This window comes from Tursiops truncatus, chromosome 1 (genome assembly GCF_011762595.2).
Source record: "Tursiops truncatus isolate mTurTru1 chromosome 1, mTurTru1.mat.Y, whole genome shotgun sequence".
NCBI lineage: Eukaryota > Metazoa > Chordata > Mammalia > Artiodactyla > Delphinidae > Tursiops > Tursiops truncatus.
Window position 1 is genome coordinate 76,871,478 of NC_047034.1, and position 21,738 is coordinate 76,893,215.

Genomic DNA, 21,738 nt, shown 5'->3' on the forward strand with positions numbered 1-21,738 from the left:
GTTTCTGTGCGAGGGCTTTCTCTAGTTGTGGCAAGCGGGGGCCACTCTTCATCATGGTGCGCGGGCCTCTCACTATGGCGGCCTCTCTTGTTGCTGAGCACAGGCTCCAGGCACGCAGGCTCAGTTGTTATGGCTCACGGGCCTAGTTGCTCCGCGGCATGTGGGATCTTTCCAGACCAGGGCTCGAACCCATGTCCCCTGCATTGGCAGGCAGATTCTCAACCACTGCGCCACCAGGGAAGCCCCTGGTTCTTTGTTTTTGAAATGCAAAATTTTATTTGAGCCAAATTGAGGATTATAATCCTGGAACAGACTCTCAGAAAGCTGTGAGAACTGTTCCCTACTAGCATTCTGTTTTAACATACAATCAGTATTAGATGAGCAGATTCAGAGTTCCCAAGGTTTTTAATAAGGTCAGTAGTGTAACATACGTCTTTCTCATCTTGCAACACTAGTATTGTAAAAGGGTTCCAGAAGTATGTCTGTTTCTAATCCTGAGTGTGAATTATTTCTCTGAACTCAAATCTTTAGTGATTGTTTCCCTGGCTGTTAATCAGGAAGAAAACCAGTTTACAAAAACAAACAAAAAAACCACCATTAGGCCACAGTTTTTTAGTGTTGTACAAAGATACCTATATAGTTTAAATATTGTTTGGAGAGCTGTGATTCAGTTCCAGGCCAATAGAACTGCCTTTATTTATGGTCTCACTCCCTAAGAATAGTAACATTAACAACCATCATCATTTTGTTCCTTCATTCCAGGCCGTGATTGAACATTGACATTATCAGGGACTCCAAATAGGAATGTATAATCAACCAACCTTCTTTAGTTCATTGTGTAACAAGGCAGAAAATCAGGTCACGAGACAAAGCGTTACTTGATATAAGCTTGATCAGATGGACAAGAAGCCAAATTTTCTAAGAAAAAAAAAAGACTAAACTATAAGAATTATCAGAGAAAAAGTTAACACAACATAGCCAGAAAAGATTTAGTTACAGTGTTCTTTGCTTGCTTACACTAAAGGCAGCAAAAAGGAGAGCAACTCAGGGGCATAGATATAAAATGGTAAATGATACTAAAAGGTTGCCCTTAGTTCTGTTGTGTACCATCATAGTTTGGAGGAAAATTTTGTCTTATGTTCAGTTTAGGCTGATAGAATCTTCTTACATAAGCTGACAGCATTCATTCAGCAAATATATTCTAAGCTCAAATTCCAAGCATTGTGCAGAAAGAAAAGCATGCTTGGTGGGGAAAGAAAAATAACCTGGGATTAAAAGTCACTGAAATCATGTACATAGTTTATGTTGTAATAATAAAATCACACTTAGGGAAGTAAAGGCACATAAAACAAACTTCTGTGAATATCCTAATCTTAAGTACTTATCCTCAAAAGAAGAATTGAATGAGTGAGACTTCTTGTTTTCCTGAAGGAGAGTTAGGGGAGACAAGTAAATGAGGACAGCATTTGTGTTCTAGTTTTACAGATGGAGAAACAGGTCTTCCCAAAGACCATGAACTGGTGGAACTGGGAATAGAACTCAGAAATTCTGTTACTGACCTGGGTCCTTGGACTCTTTAATCAATAGAAGTTGATAAGAGGCCAGACGAGAAATTCAGGCAAGGCTTTATTGGGACTCCAGCATGAGGGAGTGAAAATAAGAAAACAGGTGCCCTTGCTCGCTTTCTGAGGTGGGGCCTAGCTGGTTCCTTAAATGAGGTGAGTGTAGGGGCGGGTTGGTCTGCCCACAGGTGCCCTGTGTAGAGATCATGTGCTTTTTGTACCCAGCACCTCCAAAGAGTCAGTTGGTTTGTGGCCTTTTTGTATCTTACTGTTGATAATTGCCCCAACTGTGCCTCTGTGCAGTTATTTTTAGTTCCTTAGTTTGTCCAGGTGCAAGCACTCCAGTAAGGGGTTCCAGGTCACAGGTCCCAGCCTATCTCAGTTCTGTTATCTTTGTTTTGGGGCTTACTTGATGCTTTTGAAAAGGGAGGAAGTGCAACCTGGCTTGTAAAGGGATAATCATAGGGGATTATGGAAAAAGTCTCTAGAAAAAAGTAGTGTCTTTGATGTTAGAGATGTGAGTTGGCATGAAATTCATGGTGTGGTGGGTTCTAGCCTAGGTAGGAACTGTGATGTATTTCAAACAGTTTGTGTTCCTAATCCTTCTAGTTAGGAGTTTCTGAACAGTTTTGCCTGTGATACTCAAAGAGAATATGAACAATAGAACATGACTGACTTAATATTGTGATCTTAGATTTTGACTCTGTCAAATGACACAGGAAATAGGCTTCTCTTTTAGATAAAATTAAAAAAATAGACTTTGATCGTGACTGTATAGAAAAGCAAAGCTGTGGAATTAGGAAATAAATAGTAAGCCTTTGTATTTCATATTCTGAATAAACATTGGATATAAATTTGTATAAAGTTCAAGGGTATGTAAATTTCACAGCATGGGACTTCATATAAATAAGTCCTGGCTTATAGGTCATTGTTCTACCAAGACCTCACATTTTGTTATAATTGATCCCTTGAAATATAAGAAGGAAAAGAAAATAATGCATTAAAACCACCCTTTCCCTTTCTCTCTTGTATTCCAAGTGCTTTGTGTCCTCCAGTACTGTTCTTCTAAGTCGGTAAGCATCGGGGCTAAGCTGTACTTAGGGAGTTGTCCCTGATTCAGGCTATTAATGGTGAAAGATATTTCTTCCTGTGGGTATTTTTAGGTGAAATAGACAGTGGAACATCTGAAGTAGTTCATTCAAGTGTACCTGCTACTGAGTGTCCTCACTTAGGTTGTATATAGTAAACATTCAGACCCTAGAGGAAAGCAGCTTAGTTTAGTGGAAACAACTGGGTTCCTGTTTCCAGTGATTCTGGGTAAGTAACTTAGGGTTGTTATACTTCTCTTTTACAGATAGGATGATAGAAACGACCTAATGAAATTTTTTGATAAGACTTAGTGACTGTGGGGACTACATACATTGGCAGTATTTGGGGGGAGGGGTTGGTGTGAAGATTTGATATATTCATATTTAAGTAGAGGAGAGATATCCATAGTGCCAGACATATAATGGGCCCTTAATTCACTCTTATCCTTGGTTTTTCCCTCCCCCCCAACCTATATTATGCTTAAAATTTAAAACTCTGTTACCTCAACAGATGAATGGATAAAGAAGATGTGGCACATATATACAATGGAATATCACTCAGCCATAAAAAGAAACGAAATTGAGTTATTTGTAGTGAGGTGGATGGACCTAGAGACTGTCATACAGAGTGAAGTAAGTCAGAAAGAGAAAAACAAATACCATATGCTAACACATATATATGGAATCTTAAAAAAAAAAAGGTTCTGAAGAACCTAGGGGCAGGACAGGAATAAAGATGCAGACGTAGAGAATGGACTTGAGGACATGGGGAGGGGGAAGGGTAAGCTGGGACGAAGTGAGAGAGTGGCATGGACATATATATACTACCAAATGTAAAATAGCTAGTGGGAAGCAGCCGCATAGCACAGGGAGATCAGCTGGGTGCTTTGTGTCCACCTAGAGGGGTGGGAGGGAGGAGATATGGGGATATATGTATATGTATAGCTGATTCACTTTGTTATACAGCAGAAACTAACACACCATTGTAAAGCAATTATAGTCCAATAAAGATATTAAAAAAAAACAAACAGAACTCTGTTATATGAATATATGAGGATGATCATAAGGCCAAGGCCTGGGTGTGGGAGGAGTGTAGAGTCAGAGAGAGACTGTTTGGTTCTGGTTTGATCTTCTTACAAATTCTCCTTAATTCATGGATGTTCACCCAAATTGAAGTTAATAGTACCTCTGAAGAAAAATTAGGAAAAATTGAAATGCCAAGTTAGCCATCTTTAGAAGTGATCCAAGAGATAAATACTTAAAATCCAATCTTAAAATCCAGTCCAGTCTGGTTGTAATCTCAGTGAAGGGCAGGACTAAATTGTGATTGTAAGTAAGAAAATACAGCCAAGTAATTGTATTATATTCTAACAGGAGAAAGAATTTGTCTATTAGAAGAGGGTGTGGGAATTGTGGGTCAGCAGTGAAAGAATAGAAAAGGAGTCAGAGGCAAACATATGCTGTGTTCTTCTTGCCCAGAGGGAGAGGAAACCCAGATCATTGATTTTTGAGGATGTGGTTTATGTTCATAGTGGGAATGGATATATTAGGCTATCCTAGCATGATGACACAAGCTATATATCCAGTTGCCTACTGCTCTGATTCTCTGCTTATTTAGCAGGTGATTATAATCTGGAATAACTATAATAGCTATACTTATTAAATGTCTACTATCTAATGTGGCAGTCACTGAGTTAAGTATTTTGCAAACATCTTAAACTTTACAGTAATACAGCATCGAAGCAAGCGTCTCCATTTTACAGATGAGGAAATTGAGTCTCAGAAATGTAATGTGACTCTCCCAAGACTTCATATCTAATAGAGACCTGAGATTAGAATTCAGGTCTCTGATTCCAAAAATCTTTCCTCTATGCGTATGCCTCTTTCCTCTATTTAGGTGGATTTATTTATTGAGGAAGACTGTGCTGAATTGTAAAAGTAAATGGGCCACTTGATAACTCTTTTTCATTGAAATTAAGTGGGCATTCTGAGATGGCCTCTGAATTTGGTTTTATGCGACTCTTCCTCTAAGAGACAGATCTTCTCTAGGTGCTAAATTGTATTTCTGAGCTTGTAAGATTGAAGGTTTCAGACCCTGGACGGTATGTTCATCAGGGTACTGCTCCCCTGTAAGGGAAGGAGGGGGCTGAAAGGCTGCTGAACCTCCCAAGTCCTCGTTTGGCCTTGACATAAACGTTTCCATTCAATCCTCAGCAAATTATAGTTCCTGTTCCCTTCTCTAAAAGAATAGTTATTTTCAATCAGTGAAGTGTAATGAAAAGAATATGGAGTTTTGAATTCAAGAAAGACCAAGATTCAAAGCTCTTCTTCATCCTTTGGGCAATTTTCTGGTTTTCTGTTACTGCCTAAAAAATCACCCCAAAATTTAGTGGCTTAAAACAGTATTATCTTTCATGTTCCTCTGGATTTACAGAGTTCAGCTGGTCAGTTCTCACTTGAGATCTTTCATGCATTTGTAGTCATACAGAACCTGGAGAGGGAGCCATCTGAAGGCTCTGTTGGGATGGACCTTCAAGATAGTTTTTCCCTTTTACAATCCAATCCTTCTCTGATGTCTTAGTGCTCCTTTACGCCAACAGAGTAGCCCAGACTTTTGTGGCTGCTCAGGGCTTTAAGAGTCAGGAAGCAGAAACTGTTAGGCAGTTAAGAGCATTGTCTGGAATTGACTCAGTATTCTACAGGTAAAGAAGTCACAGGGCCCTCCCGATTCAAAGAGGGTGGAGTGGAGGGTTACATTGCAGAACAGCATGCGGGTTGGGAGATTTTGTTGGTGCCATCTTTGGAAAATCAAATCTGCCACAGACAACTTATTTCTTTCTTTCTTACAACTTCATGTTCTTATTTGTGTAGTAGAAATAACAGTGTTTTCCTCACAGAGTGGTTAACAGGAATAGCACAATGTCAAGCACGTAGGTGTTTCATAAATCTAAGTACTCTTTCCCCTTAATTCTCTAACATAATAGATTATTTCTAATCTACTTTTACTTTACACAGTTTTTTTTTTTTTGTGGTACACGGGCCTCTCACTGTTGTGGCCTCTCCCGTTGTGGAGCACAGGCTCCGGACGCGCAGGCTCAGCAGCCATGGCTCACGGGCCCAGCCGCTCTGTGGCACGTGGGATCTTCCTGGACTGGGGCACGAACGCGTGTCCCCTGCAATGGCAGGCGGACTCTCAACCACTGCGCCACCAGGGAAGCCCCTTTACACAGTTTAGTACATAGTTTGGTTAACACTTTCTTGACCTGTGTTTCTCAGACTGATGTAACTTAAAACAAAAGAAACCTTTTTCATGGAAAATTTCTAACATATTAAAAGTAGAGAGAGGGACTTCCCTGGTGGCACAGTGGTTAAGAATCTGCCTGCCGGTGCAGGGGACACGGGTTCAAGCCCTGGTCCAGGAAGTTCCCACATGCCACGGAGCAACGAAGCTCATGTGCCACAACTACTGAGCCTGCGCTCTAGAGCCCGCGAGCCACAACTACTGAGCCCTCATGCCACAACTACTGAAGCCCATGCACCTAGAGCCCAGGCTCCGCAAAAAGAGAAGCCACCACAATGAGAAGCCTGCGCATCACAATGAAGAGTAGCCCCCGCTCCCCGAAACTAGAGAAAGCCCGTGCACAACAATGAAGACCCAATGCAGCCAAAAATAAATAAATTTATTTTTTTAAAAAAGTAGAATAGTATAAGAAGCCCACATGTACCCAGGTTCAGTAATTATCAACTCATGGCCAGTATTCTTCATTCACCTCCACCCTTACATAACATCCCATCTCCAGATTAGTTTGAAGCAGTTGCTGGAAATTGGGGGGAAATTAGTGTGATTTCAGAAGAAAATGGCGGTAGTAAATACAGTGCTATCAGGCCTTTAAAAAGAAAATCTAGAAACTGGAACTATGGTATCTTCAGAATGTTATTTTTGGGTTTTTAGGCTTCCAAGAGAATGGTTTTCTCAGACCAGACCTTTGTTCTGAGATCAGACTACTGAAGTATGTAGGAGACAAATATGCATTTTTTACTTTGATAAGTAGAGAATGACAGGCTTGTGAATTCTGAAAAGTTCTCCTTATTTCCTGTAATGTTGATTTTAAGAGGAATAGTTCATGGCTGAGAGGTTGGTTTGTTCTATAATAAGCTACTTTTATCAAGAATAATTCACAGGGGCTTCCCTGGTGGCGCAGTGTTTGGGAGTCCGCCTGCTGATGCAGGGGATACAGGATCGTGCCCGGGTCTGGGAAGATCCCATATGCCGCGGAGCGGCTGGGGCCCATGAGCCATGGCCGCTGAGCCTGCGCGTCCGGAGCCTGTGCTCCGCAACGGGAGGGGCCACAGCAGTGAGAGGCCCGCATACCCCCAAAAAAAAAAAAAAAAAAAAAAAAAGAATAATTCACAGAGCATTTGGAAGGAATTTTGGTTCTCTTCCCTGTAATCAAAATAGAATTACCTAGAAAGGTTTGATTGTGCTAGTAAATGGAAGGAGTACCTAGTGGCAGGAAGAAACCACTAGGTACTCCTGTAATTATAGTACTTCTGTAATTTGGTTTATGCCTCTGAAGTGTCCTGCTCTGTGAAGGAGCTATCTATGATGGCTGACAGCCTGATTCCTAGAACCATGACTGGGATCATGAAGAGAGGATTTGTACATTTCTCTACTCTAAATCAGTGTGATTCTTGCTTCAAGTCTTTTTTGTCTTCCCAATTGTAATATCTGTCTTTTGAAATTATTTTCTCTCTACCACGGCTCTAAACATTATTGGAAGTTTAGTATCAATGTAGACCACCCTTTAAGTCTAAAGACCTTCATACCTACTCCACTTTAGCCAGCTACCCCCATAGCTGTATCCTGGACTTTGTGATCATCCAGAACATTGCTACTTCTGAAATCTTAGGCTTCACTCTCCCATGAGCAGGCCACAACTTCTTAAGCTTCCAGCTCTTTTCTTTACTTCCACTCCAACCGTCCTCTAATTGTATTAGATCCTGGTACTTTGACTCCTAGTTGTGAGGTGTGTGGCAAGTAATTTCATGTTTGTTTATTCAATAAATATTTATTGAACACCTTTCTGTCCTAGGGATATAATGGTAAACAAAACTGATCTGGACCCTGCCTTTATGAAACTTAAAACTTATTGAATGGTGACAGACATTAAAAAAGCATTAAACAAATATCTAATTACAAATTGTGATAAGTGCTATAAAGGAATGTAGTGGAATAACTGAGGACATGGAAAGGAGACGTGACCCATGAGCCCCCCTGCCCCCCCCCCCCCCCAGCAAACTGGGAGCTGGCGAATAAGCCAGAACTGCAAACAGTCCTGAATGCTTTGAGCCTCCCCCCGCCCCCCGGCAAACCGGGGGCCTGCGAATAAGCATTGAGTGCTTTGGGCACTGATCCATGAGATGTCCTCAGTATAATCAGAATGGTGGGAACACAAGGAAATGTCCTTGTGCTACTTCAGTATAATCAAAATAATGGTGGGAACCTTGTGCTGCTTTTGCGCTCAAGGACGAAGCACGGCGTGTTTTCAAGAAAGCCCATTATTGCTTGTATAATCAATAGAAGCATATGTTGCTGCTTTGGCACTTCTGGAATGTTAAGAAAATAAGTCTTAAAATGTAAACATAGATAATGCTTTAATAAAAGCTACCACAGCAGGACAGATGGCGCTGTTTTGCCTGAGCGAGCGGCAGCCCTCTACTGCTGTGCTTCGGCACAATTCATCTTGTGTGATGAGCTTACTTTCGGCCCTGTCATAAGATAAACTACAACAAAGGAATGAACAGGGTGCTATAGGAGAAAATAATAAGAGGAAACCACTTTAGATTGGATGATGAAAGAGGGACTTTCTGACATGACCTTAAAATGGAGACCTAAAGAACTATAAGTCCCTTGCCATGCAAAAAGTTAGGGGAAGAGTGTTTCAGTCGTAGGAGCAGAATGTATGAAAGCTTGAGGTAGGAATGAGCTTGATGTGTTAGAAGAACTGAAAGGAGGTCCTTGTAGCTGGAATTCACTGAGGGAGGGTAGCCTGAAATGAGGTTGGCAAGTTAAACAGAGACCAGCTGAATTAGGGCCTTGTAAGGCATGTTTAAGAGTTTGATTTTATTCTAAGTGTTTTTGGAAATAGTTGAAAGGTTTTAAGATGGGAAATGATATATGGTCCATTTTATGTTTTAAAAAGATCATTCTGACTTCTTCATGCAGAACAGATGGGAAAAGGCTAGAAGAGAAGCAGGACAACACTTAAGATTGAAGTTATTCATTGTCTAGAGCCAGTGTTGGCTTGGGTTAAGATAGTAAGGCAGTGGGGCAAGGAGTAGGTTTGAGAAATGTGTTCATGGTAGGAGTGCCAGGATTTGATGGTTGTCTGTGGAAGGTGAGAGGGAGGTGTTAGGAACGACTCCCAGTTTTCTGGTATGAACAAACTGATAATGCCGCCTCTTGAGAGAGAGAGAGAGAGTGTGTGTGTGTGTGTGTGTAAGAGAGAGAAAGAGCATGAGAGAAAATACGTATGAGGATAAGTGAATCTGGAAATCAGAAGAGTGGCCTGGGTTAGAGAGAGACATTTGGGAGTTGTTCCACATATGGGATATTTATTTTTTTATTTTTAATTTTTTTCATACAGGGGATTTTAAAGCAATGGGAATGAGTGAGAGAGGAAGAGAAAAGAAAGAGGAGGGCCTGGCACTGGGATGGTGACAAATCACATTTTGTAATTGATATTTTTTTCTTTTTAACTTTAGAATAGATTTAAGGTTAGCCTTCTAAAGTCAATCTCACTTCCTTTCAGATAAACTTTCTTAGTGGGAGAGAAAGGAATGTAGTTACTGCTGCCTGGGAGGGTGGGGGATGAAGGAGTAGAGGGAGGGGCTCAGGGATTCATATCGTCTCCAGATTATTTCATTTCTGGAGTAGTTCACAGTATGCCCATTATGAGTGTTTCTCGTCTTTCATGTGTATAGAGGAGAGAAAAGGTTGAGAGATTTCTAATCCACAGGGTAAAGTTCATGGTAATGTGAAGTTTTCCACAGTCTGGTTCCAGCCTGCCTATTCATACTCATCATACCATTCCCCTCCAACCTCCATGCATGCTGTATTCTGTTGTTACAGTTTTTAACCCATAATTTCCTTTTTTATTGAGCAAACAGAGTACTGTTTTAAGTCTCTGTTTCAGATAAAGCCTTCCCTGATTCCATCAGGCAGACTTCGGTATTTGTTTATATTCCCAGTGTGCACTGATTAAAGAAAGTCTTTTATTAAATTTTACTGTTTCTTGCATTGACTGTCTCCTCACCAAACTAATCTCCTTGACAGAAGGGATTGGTCTTTTTTCTTTATATCTCTTTTAAGAAAGCATTTGAATATTTGAGTTACCATTCTGACTGTCTTTGTTTGAGTAGGCAAATACAGCTTACATTTCCTTCTGATAAGACAAACTTTCAGGTTTAGAAAAATAGAGAGCAAGAAAATAGTTGAAAATGTCTTTCCCAGATCTATTTTAATAGGTAGTTAAAATATACTTTTTTAAAACTATGGTAAGGCAGTCTCTAAATTATATTCTTTCTTATCAGCCCCAAAGCTTGATATTTAAAAGAAATATTTACTTATTTAAAAGAAAGATTCATGGTAGTTTAGGAAATAGAAGCTGATCTAATGGGATTGTTCTGGTTATTTAAATGATCATTTCTATAGAATACCTGAGAACATTGTTTTATTTGGAACCACTGATAATCAAAAAGCAGATCAGAAATATTGTAAAACTTCACTGTAAATTCCTAGTCTACAAATTGATTTATTCTGTGATTCAGTTTATGTCTCCTGTATGTACATAGTAAAAAAAATACAGCAATTTCTGTACCCATGAATATTATAATCTTCTACTGCTCTGATATATGTAGTGGAACTTTTTCAGTAGATTTGAATAGAAAATTAGATAATGAATTCATTCCAGTTTAAAAAAATAAAAAACTTTGACATTCTTGTTTTAGTTCTCAGTGGGAACTGCTTGTGAAGCCATTCTGTAGACATCTCATGGAATTCTTTATTTGCCAGAGTATAACAGAAAAAACTGTCCTGGGCGTCAGCAAGTACATACTACATTTCACAGCATCAGCTTGTGTACTGCATATTATTCTGAAACTATATGCTTAGCTTTCTGATGAACAACTTTTATTTGTCTTCCTTTCTTTTATAGGAATATATTTGTCCCAGATGTGAATCAGGCTTTATTGAAGAAATGACAGATGATTCCAGGTATTGTACAAGCTCATGAATAAATCAGGCATTCTGTTATCAAAATTATTTTTCTCAGCATCAACTGAATGAATAGAAGGGAATTTGTTTTATAACATACTCTGTTGAGAGAGAGAGAAGAAAAGTGGCAGAGCGAAGGGGAAGAAAAATGGGAAAATTTGGAAAATGATGTGATAGTGGGTGTGATGAGATCTACTGTGGCATTCCTTGGAAACCTCTGTATCCATATCATAGTAAATCTGGTTAGTTTTCGTATATTTTCTAAGAGTTTGGGGATCTCTTGGATTATTGGTTGGTTTTTAGTGACCACTCTGTGGCCTGAAGGTAAATTTCTGTTATACCTCTTTGGTGGGCTGGTGAGTGACTTCTGACAAAGATATCTAGTAAGATAAACAGGCTGTTCTAGCCAGGGAAACTGAGTTGTTATTCTTGCGGAAGCCTTGGGTCCCTTGTCCTTATTAGGATTATTGCGGTCAAATTTATGCCATCTTGCCACTGTAATATCAGTTTGCTGGTAATGCTTGATATTGGCTCTTGTTGCTTTTACTAATGGTATAAAACCTATAAAAAGGGGACATTATTTCTGAAAGTGACAGTGTTAAGTATTCCTTCTTGGTCAATATGATTAAAACTATGAAAGCTTAACAAAAAGTAGAATAGTGTTGATAGGAGGGCCTTTTTGGGGTAAATGTAATAACACATTTGTTCTTTTTTGGCTATCTGGTTAAACATTGGTTGGACAACTGAAGAAATACTGACTGGGTAAAAAGAATCTGTAATCTGAAGCTTCTTTTAATCTTGGGATGACTTTGGAGCAGTAAAAAATAATGGCAGTAAATAATTCCTTTACTGTTGCTGTTGGCAGAATATAAAGTTGAAGGTCCCTTCCACAACCAGGAAAAACTACACATTTTACAGTATGTACAATTAGTTTAACTTTATTAATGATCAGTGATTATATATGTGTAAATGAACTGGAGCTTCTAAGGCAGTATATGGCATGGGATCTAGTTTGGTACAAACACTTAAGTGTTGATATAATAATCTTGGTTTTAAATAACACAATACCAGTTCTAAATCTATAAAGATTAGCTTGATAGCAAAATTAGCAATTTTGCGTGGATGGCATGCTAACTTGGGATATCTTTTTATTTGTGCTATTATAATTGCATCTAATACTTATTTCAAGCAGGTATGCTCTGCATGCATTGAATGAAGAGCATATTGGTTGTTGGGGGGCGATTTTTTCAAAGTTTTTAAATACTAATCCTGCTTTCTTTAGCCCTGTATACAAAGTATGGTTATAAATGAGGTTTGTGAGTAACTGCAGGATGAATCTTTTCTAGCGGGGAACTATGAATTCTATGGCTCCTGCTCTCATTTGACTTAATTCTTTTCTTTGTGCCTTTGTAAGTCAAAGGTTGTCCTGTACAGGTGCTATTGGTACCAGATATTCAAATGCAAAGATTATGTCTTTTGAAATATCAGTGTTTTAAATAGTTGAAGAAATCTTTGTCTTAGAATCAGTCTTAGATGTAGCATGGTATTCCCTTCTATAAAGTTCATAAACATTTGCTTATTTGAATACTTAGCAATTACAGTAGTAAGTAGTGGATGGTAAAAATTAATGAGAGCAAGTCCTTATGTAAATACTGGATAATGGGTTCCATTTGCTATTAGACATTTCAGCTAGAGGGGCATCTTGTAAGTTTTCTTAAGCTTTGTAACATTTCTCAGAATGTTGTGGTTGTTATTATCCCTTCTCTATGATTAGCCTTATCATTCTTAAAATGCAAAGGAATTTTAAGGAAAGGGAATGCTGAGGGAGTTTCAGGGGGAGAAGCAGCCCAAAAGATAGAGTTGATAGCTTTAATTACCAAAGATGTTTGAATTCTTGAAACTGTATGGTAAAGTCAGGAAAGAGCCCTGGAAGCCTATCTAGGCTTGAGTAATAAAATGGATACATAGTGGTAGTTCAGTTATTTATTTAGCATAGATGTACTGGTACTTTTGGGCTTGTTCTACATTTGAAGTGTTTTTTACAAAAGATGTTTTAACTTCTGAAGCAAATACAGTTGTTAAATGGTTTCTAATTAGAGAATAAGGCCTGAGAATGATGACGTAGAGAATGGCATTAGCCTCGTTTTTTCACTTTTGGTTCCAGACTAACTGGAGTGTGTTTGTTTCTTCAATGAGCTGAGTGCAGTGCCTGGATTGGTATTGTAATTCTGAAAATGAAAATTATTTATAATAGTTTGTGGACTTTATTTCATTGAGGTGAGTGTGTGCATGCTTGTGTGCTAGTGTGTGTACTTTGGTGCACATGTGTGTGTCTCTTGAAGTAAAAGTGATATCCAGCAGATCTTGTGATACTTTCCATCCCGTTTCCGCCAAAGTGTGTTAGCCAGTTTCCTCTCTTCTTTGCAGATTTCGTGGGGACAGTGGGATCAAATATTTTTCCCCAGTCTTTGGGAATAGTTTTATACATGTGATATTAATTCAACAACTTTTACTTTCCAGTCATCAATATAGGATATGGTAAAGCAGGGTTTTCACAAGTGGTGAGTGCTCTGTATAATGGCTGATACATAATAAACACATATATTTGTGGTATTAATAAAATACAGCCTTTACCCTCTGAATTTATGTTTATGAAAGGAGGGGAACAAGTAGAAATGGATGAGGAAAATTCTAGATATTTTATTTTTTATTTTTTTTGCGGTATGTGGGCCTCTCACTGCTGTGGCCTCTCCCATTGTGGAGCACAGGCTCCGGACGCGCAGGCTCAGCGGCCATGGCTCACGGGCCCAGCTGCTCCGCGGCATGTGGGATCTTCCCGGACTGGGGCACGAATCCGTGTCCCCTGCATCAGCAGGCGGACTCTCAACCACTGTGCCACCAGGGAAGCCCTAGATATTTATAATAAAAGGTTGAATTTAGAATCAAAGTCAGTGCAGAGGGGTGTGGAGGAGTCTTGTTTGGTTGGTGAGTTTAGAAAAGACTTAATGGAGGATGGGCCCTGAAGGGTGGGTAGGATAATCATAGAATAGGATAAGCTATCAGAAGAAGAAAAAATATTTATTGAGCCCTTTTGTAAGGTGCTAAATATAGTATCAGACCCCTTGCATTACTACATTTAATCATTCCCAATAGTTTCAAATGTTGTTTTCATCTGGTGGTTAAATGGTTTTTTAATGAAATATTATTTTGAGAATCTTGTTTTATTTCTTAGCTTCTGAGAATAGATGTTTTTCTTCCTTTGCTCAGATTTGAGCTGCATTGCTGGCTGTGGATCCTTCTTCCTTCTCTGTGATAGTCTCTCTCCCCAATTTTTTTTAAAATTTATTTATCTTATTGATTTTTGGCTGGTTGGGTCTTCGTTGCTGTGTGCGGGCTTTCTGTAGTTGCAGTGAGCGGCGGCTACTCTTCGTTGTGGTGTGCGGGCTTCTCATTGCAGTGTCTTCTCTTGTTGCGGAGCATAGGCTCTAGGCGCGCAGGCTTCAGTAGTTGTGGCTCGCGGGCTCTAGAGTGCTGGCTCAGTAGTTGTGGCGCACGGGCTTAGTTGCTCTGCAGCATGTGGGATCTTCCTGGACCAGCGCTTAAACCTGTGTCCCCTGCATTGGCAGGCAGATTTTTAACTACTGCACCACCAGGGAAGCCCTCTCCCCAATTTTTCATTTGGCTTACCCTTGATTTTGTAGTTTGTTATAATATTTTTCATAGATTAATCCACATGCCAGTTCTTCATAATTTCCTTTGAGGGTGTCATGTTGGGATGAGTTATTTTTCCTTATTGGGATTTGCTCTCATTGTACCATTCTATATTTAGGTTCCAGGAGGGAAGCTTGTTCCTGGGAATAGAATCACTACTCATTGCTTTTTCTCTTCAGTTTTTTAGGTGGTGGCAGCAGCACATCAACACATTTTGCAGAGGTAAGTTTTCCGTTGGCTGTATGGATTCTTTAGATAGTGGGTGGGTGTTAAAACCATGACAGATTTTCACTTCCCAGTGCAGCAAAACATCAGAATGTATAAGAAAAATATGGGCAAGAGTAGTCTTAGAAAGATTTGTGTTCAATAGTTGGGGCTTTGGCATGTTACTTTTAGTAAACCTTTGATTAGGAGAGAGCTGTGCTATATTTGAAACCTGGTGGTGTTTTCAGTTCTGTTTTCTGCTTCTATATTGTGTATATGGTGTGAGAATAAAAAGTTTGTATTGTTTTTTAAATAACAGTGTTGCAGACTCTTAATGGTCTGACAGTCAAGTAAAGAACAGGCCAGGATGAGTTGTAATTGAAGTCACAATGAGGCACAGTCTATGATTTTACACAGAGGTACTGGTTTCTAGAGATTACCTTTAATGATTGTGGTAGTTTGTAATTGGAATTTCAGGGCTAGATTAAGGATAAGATATTTGCTTGCCTTCCAGGTCTCAAGATGGGACCTACAATTAATTTCCAGTTCTTTATATAATGCAGCATCCGTATTTTTTGGGAAAAATAATCTTAACTAGGATTTGAAAATAAGACATTAATCTGTATCCTTGAAGACCATTTTAAATTAAACGCAGTAATTTTCTTTTTCATTTAATCCATTGACTTAAAATCTGGTTTTTTTGGACCATTTTAACCATTTTTAAGTGTACAATTTAAGTGTACAATTTTAAGTGGCATTAAGTACTCTTTGTTTATTAGCATTTAGAGACTGTTACCTCACAAGGGACAGACCAGCTCTGCCTACAAAAAACACTGGTTTGCTTTTGCTCCTATTGCCGCACAGCTTGGTTAGCTCTAGAAAGCTAACAGATGCTAAAAGAAAAAAAAACCCTTAAATCCCATAATCAGAATTTCTTTGTGTTTCAGGATCACATTAGCCTTTTTTGGAGATAGTTCAAGTACCTGAAGAACTAGCAAAACTTTTTGGTAGTTATTTGTGTATAAATTAAAACTGTATTTGCAGTGTATTTGAAAACTGGTATTCAATAAGAAACCCATAAAACCCTAAGCTGCTCTCCTTTATCCTCTGAAAATCATCTTAAGACCTGTAGCTCCCAGGTTTTTAAAAAAATTTTTTTGGACTTGCTGCTCAGCTTGCTGGATCTTAGTTCCTCAACCAGGGATTGAACCTGGGCCCTGGCAGTGAAAGCGCCAAGTCCTAACCACTGGACCGCCAGGGAATTCCCAGCTCCCCAGATTTTTCCGTTGTTAGATTTATAGTCAAGAAACTTAATGAAATTTTTGGGTAACAGTCCTGTTTTATTAAGGTATTTTCTTTTACTTATGGTCTGTGGTACTTCTTTTTTTTTTTTTTTTTTTTTTTGTGATACGCGGGCCTCTCCCTGTTGTGGCCTCTCCCGTTGCGGAGCACAGGCTTCGGACGCGCAGGCTCAGCGGCCATGGCTCACAGGCCCAGCCGCTCCGCGGCATGTGGGATCTTCCCAGACTGGGGCACGAACCCGAGTCCCCTGCATCGGCAGGCGTACTGTCAACCACCGCGCCACCAGGGAAGCCCCTGTGGTACTTCTTAATATCCAGCATTCAGCTTTTTGCTTAACTCTGAACTGCCTTGGTACATGGGTTGATTAGTGTGATTCAAGACAGATTATGTCTTTGAACTCCCACTTTCTTATTTTGGTGGATGGAAAAATATTACTTAAAATTGATTCTGCTAACCAGGCCTGGAAGCCTTTCCGGTTTTAGTAATTTTTTTCCTTGTGTATGCTATTCCTGATTACACAGATTTTCACTTACTGGTTATGCATATGCATCAGAAGAGACTTCATCTGATTTTCCTTAAGTGTTAGTTCTCTTTTAGGAGATGGAAATACATTGGTCTGTCAGTTTTATAGATATGACTCACCAGGAGAAGATGCATTCAGAAGAAAAATAAATATATATAGTCAGTTTCCTAACTTCAGTAATGCTAAATCTGACACTGACTGCATAAGTTATCCTTCAGGTGTTGAAGTAATTTTGCTTAGTCATAGCCTGTGACTTCATGTTCTTAAGGGTTTGTAGCAAGGGCATGATTATGCCCAGTTTTCCCTTGTCATCATGCCTGAATATTTCAGTTTTCTCCTTTTTAAGCGATATTTTGCACTTAAAAAATAGAAAAAAAAAGTATTTTCTTTTAATACTGTAGAAGTTGTCAGGGATTTAAAAAAATCATCTAAGAAGTATATGTTTAGTGCACTTCCAGCACTCTGCTAGAAGTAGGAGCAAGAAGCAAATGTTATGGTTGCCTTGCCAGCAAGGAACTTATAATTTATTTGAGGAACAAGTGCAAACATATGAAACAGATATGAAAACAAGTGTGTACAGAGAGTATAATAAACTTATTATGGGGATGTAACAAGTACAGTAGAAGGGAGAGATTAGGTGGGCTGCAGTCTTTGGGAAGACTAAAATCTTTAGGAAAGAGGTCAAATGACATAGTGATATGCACAGATCCAGACTGCCTGAGTTTAAACCCTGGGTCTACTGCTTACTGACTAGGTAATCTGGGCAGAATTACTTAGAATTTCTCTGTGCCTCTGTGTTCTCCTTTATAAGTTGGGGAAAATAATAATACCTACCTCAGAGGGTTGTCATGAGGTTTAGGTGAGTTGATACATGCCAGGTGTGTGGGCCAGTGTGCCTGCCATATAGTGAGCGCTTAATAAATTTTACCCATTATTAAGACTTCATGGAGAAGGTAAAACTCCTTCATGGAGAAGGTAAAACAAGGCTTCAAGTACTAGAGCCTTAAAGGGTATGTGGAATTTAGATAAGCAAAGAGGTGAGAAATGCTATCTCAAGATAGTATTCATAGGCCATAAGGTCTTATACCCATGTCCCTGGAGGAAAAACTTAGAAAGAAAATTATGTGTGGAGAGGGCTTCCCTGGTGGCACAGTGGTTAAGAATCCGCCTGCCAATGCAGGGGACATGGGTTCGAGCCCTGGTCCAGGAAGATCCCACATGCCGCAGAGCAACTAAGCCCGTGCGCTACAACTACCGAGCCTGCGCTCTAGAGCCCGTGAGCCACAACTACTGAGTCCGTGTGCCACAACTACTGAAGCCCGCGCGCCTATAGCCCGTGGTCTGTAACAAGAGAAGCCACCGCAATAAGAAGCCCACGCACCGCAACGAAGAGTAGCTCTCACTCACCGCAACTAGAAAAAGTCCATGCGCAGCAATGAAGACCCAATGCAGCCAAAAATCAGTCAATCAATCAATCAGTCAGTCAATAAAAGGAAAATTATGTGTGGAAACGAAAGCTATTTTTCTTTTCTATATTTCAGTTGGTAATTTCAGCAAAGGCTTATGCTCAATTTTGCTCTGTTTTTCTTCAGCCAGAGTTGCTTGTACAATGAAGAGGTTATTTTCTTAATTAGCATTTACTAATAGCTGAATTCTTAAAATACTAGATATATCAGAAGAGGCTTAGTCCAAGCAAAATTTCTCATATAATTGGTATTGATTTTTTTTTCTGAATTGGGTCTGGGGTGGGGGAGATAGGGAGGGTGTATGAGGATGGAGGAGTGTTGCCAGTTAAATGGGAACTGTGAGTGATGTGTGAGGGTCAGTGGAGAGTGAATCTAGAAATGTTGCTAGCAGTTTGTATAGAGAGAGGACATAGCTATACTGAGGTTCCTGTTGATAACCTGGGGAATGGAGCCCATGGCTATCTGAGGGGTTTCATTGACTACTTGAAAGCTTCTGACCATGACCTGGTGCCAGTGAGACATCTGATCGGAAGGTCTCAACTTACCTCAGTTTTATCACTTCAGTGCAAGAGCGGCTGTAGCTGCTGCCTCAGATTAGCAGAAAATAAGATAGATGGCTTTCTAGGAAAAGAACTCCCAGGTGTGCAAGAAGGCAGGGTACTCTGAGCAGTCTGATTTATATTTATTTAAATAAAGTTTGTTTTGCTACATATGCAACATTACAATGGGCAATAAAAAAGGTATTAAAAAGCATCTGGAGTCCCGCTCTACTAAGAGCCCCCTTTCTCCATACATTTCCTTTCAGGTTTTGTCTTGAGGCATAGATACTGAAAAATATTGTAACAACATTAAGAAGATTTTTTAAAAATGAAAAATCTTCCATATTCTCATTACCTTATTTTTACTTTATTTATTTATTTATTTTTAATACTTTCCATTTCTCACATTCATGCTTCATAACTTTTCAGATATAATCATAGGATATACTGTATTGTATTTCTGATTTTTAAAATTTACTTAGGATTATGTCATAAATCTTTTTTCTTATCTCTTCATAGTTATAAGAATTATATATTTTATGACTTCATATTATTTCATGCCTGTGCTATATTAAACTGTTATCCTGTGTTAAAACCTGTCTGGTTATATGTGATGGTTGATAATTGATCATACCTCTTCCCTCCATCTGAGCGTCCAGAACATACTGAGAAATAAAACATAGACGCCAGGCAGATGGAAATAAAGATTTAGTTTTTATTCAGCCAAATGGAGAGCACAGTTGATCTGTGGCCAAATGAACATCCTAAGTCTGCACAGGATGACCCACTTGAGAATTAGAGGCTGCTGAGCAGGCACAAATACTCAGAACCACTTCTTTTGCATTTATGCAGCCTCCTTATAAATGAACTCCATCCATTGGAGAAATGCGAATTAGCAGAACTTTTGCTAATTAGCAAAAACTTTTGCCACTCACCAATCAGATGCATCACTCCTCTGGTAGGGAGGAGTAATGAGGAATGAATGAAGAGGTCAGAGGTGAACATGAAAGCTCTGATTCCTCCCTCCTCCCCTTTGGGTTTAGTAATTTAAGTCTATAGTTAGCAGGGGATTGGGACTGGTACCTCTGGTAGTTAGGGGAGGAGATCAGTAGGCTTTGAGGGCAGTTTTACTTCCACCTTCATGAAGGTTCTCTCCATTACCAGCTCATGCTCTTTTGTGTGTGCTCCTGGGACCTGTGGAGAAAGCTCTGAAATAATCAAGAACAACATAAAGTTAAATTAAATTGAACTACAATAAATAAAAGTGTTGATATTCTACTGTTTTTGACCTACAAAGATGGTAATTTTAAATGATTAAACCTAGTGAAAAGAAGTTAAACATTTCAAACCTTTAACTTTCCTTTACCAAGTAAATCATCCTTTACCTGTTTGCTGTTCTTCCCAGTCTCAGCCAGAGGGCTTGTACTCAAATGCCAGGTAGAGTTTGGGTTCTTTGAGCAGCTGCAGCCTGGATGGGATCTTAAAGGTTGAATTAACTCAACCAAATCTTTCATCTGTCTCACTTTTTAGTATGAAGGGTTAAAATAGCTCATTTCACAGTGCTGCCTACTTCACATCCAGTCCATTTGGAAATATCAAGTAAAACTCCTGAGCTCTTCAACAGTTGTTCAAAGAATAACTATGTTTATGTCATTCGTGACTAAGTTCACACCAGTAATACTGTTGCCAAGCAAAGATCATAACATAAACTCAATGGTAGCTGAAGGAAGAAGAGTGAAACAGAAAACAGTCTTGGTGTCAGCCTTGCCAGTTTTTTGTTCAGTGACTGCCAGTTGACCAGAGTCCATAGCCTCTAAATTTAAACTCATTTGGGAAAAGGTGCCTTTCAAGAGATTGTTTATGGCAGAGTGTTTACATTTTGGGGGGTGGGTGGGCATTGGACATCGTATTTTTTTCTTTGTGAATGACATTTGAATACTCTATTTTTATAAAATTTAGGAATTTGCCATAGTCACCCATAGCCTTTTATAAAAAAATTTATTTTTGGCTGCGTTGGGCCTTCGTTGCTGTGCGTGGGCTTTCTCTAGTGGCTGCGAGCGGAGGCTACTCTTGGTGGCAGTGCGTGGGCTTCTCATTGCTGTGGCTTCTCTTGTTGCGGAGCATGGGCTCTAGGTGTGTGCGGGCTTCAGTAGTTGTGGCACGTGGGCTCAGTAGTTGTGGCACGTGGGCTCAGTAGTTGTGGCTCGCGGGCTCTAGTGTGTAGGCTCAGTAGTTGTGGCACACGGGCTTAGTTGCTTTGCAGCCTGAGGGATCTTCCTGGACCAGGTCTTGAACCCGGGTCCCCTACATTGGCAGGCGGATTCTCAACCACCATGCCACCAGGGAAACCCCTCACCCATAGTCTTGAGATTTGTTCTGAGAGTCCTTTCTTTCCCAGCCAGCATATTATAAACCTCTTAATTTCCTTTTATTTTTGAGCCTTATATTCCAGGCATCCGTGAGCTGATTTGAGGATGAGCACTGTTTTTATTTTTCTTTCAATATCCAGTGCTCCTGGTAGTCATTCTAGTGCTTCTTATTCTTTTTAAAAAACTATTCTAATTTTCCTTAATTTATTGAACAAATAAATTTATTTTCTAGAGACCCAATGTAGCCAAAAATAAAATGAATAAATAAATAAATTTATTTAAAAAAAAAACTTGTATCCAGGCTATGTAGAGACCTTTTAAAATGGAATAATGAGAAAACAACCCAGTTTCAGAAAATGGCAAAAGATTTGAACAATCTACTTCACCAAAGAAGATATATAGATGGCAAAAAAAAAAAAATGCTCAACATCATTAGTCATTAGGGAATTGCAAACTAAAACCACAATGAGGGGATTCTTTGGTGGTCCAGTGGTCAGGACTCTGCTTCCACTGCAGAGGGCATGGGTTCAGTCCCTGGTTGGGGAACTAATATCCCACATGCCGCGTGGCATGGCCAAAAAATAAAAACCACCAAAATGAAATACCACTATACCACTTACAGCATGGTTAAAATTTAAGACTGACAATATTAACTTTTGGTGAGGCTATGGAGCAACTGAAATTGAATGTAAAAATGGT

The 21,738-nt window shown here is 39.4% G+C and overlaps 1 protein-coding gene across 2 annotated transcripts in view; it reads left to right on the top strand.

Moving 5' to 3' along the window:
• RNF115 (ring finger protein 115) overlaps nt 1-21,738 on the top strand; it is a 60,437-nt gene that overhangs the window by 8,866 nt on the left and 29,833 nt on the right. The window contains exons 2-4 of one of the 2 annotated variants that reach the window (XM_073808608.1): nt 10,867-10,925; nt 11,791-11,842; nt 14,816-14,858. In XM_073808608.1, the coding sequence (XP_073664709.1) occupies nt 10,916-10,925; nt 11,791-11,842; nt 14,816-14,858 (105 nt within the window). In that variant the 5' untranslated portion in view covers nt 10,867-10,915. The remainder of the gene's footprint in view (nt 1-10,866; nt 10,926-11,790; nt 11,843-14,815; nt 14,859-21,738) is intronic. The other variant, XM_019919214.3, reaches the window with a different exon arrangement.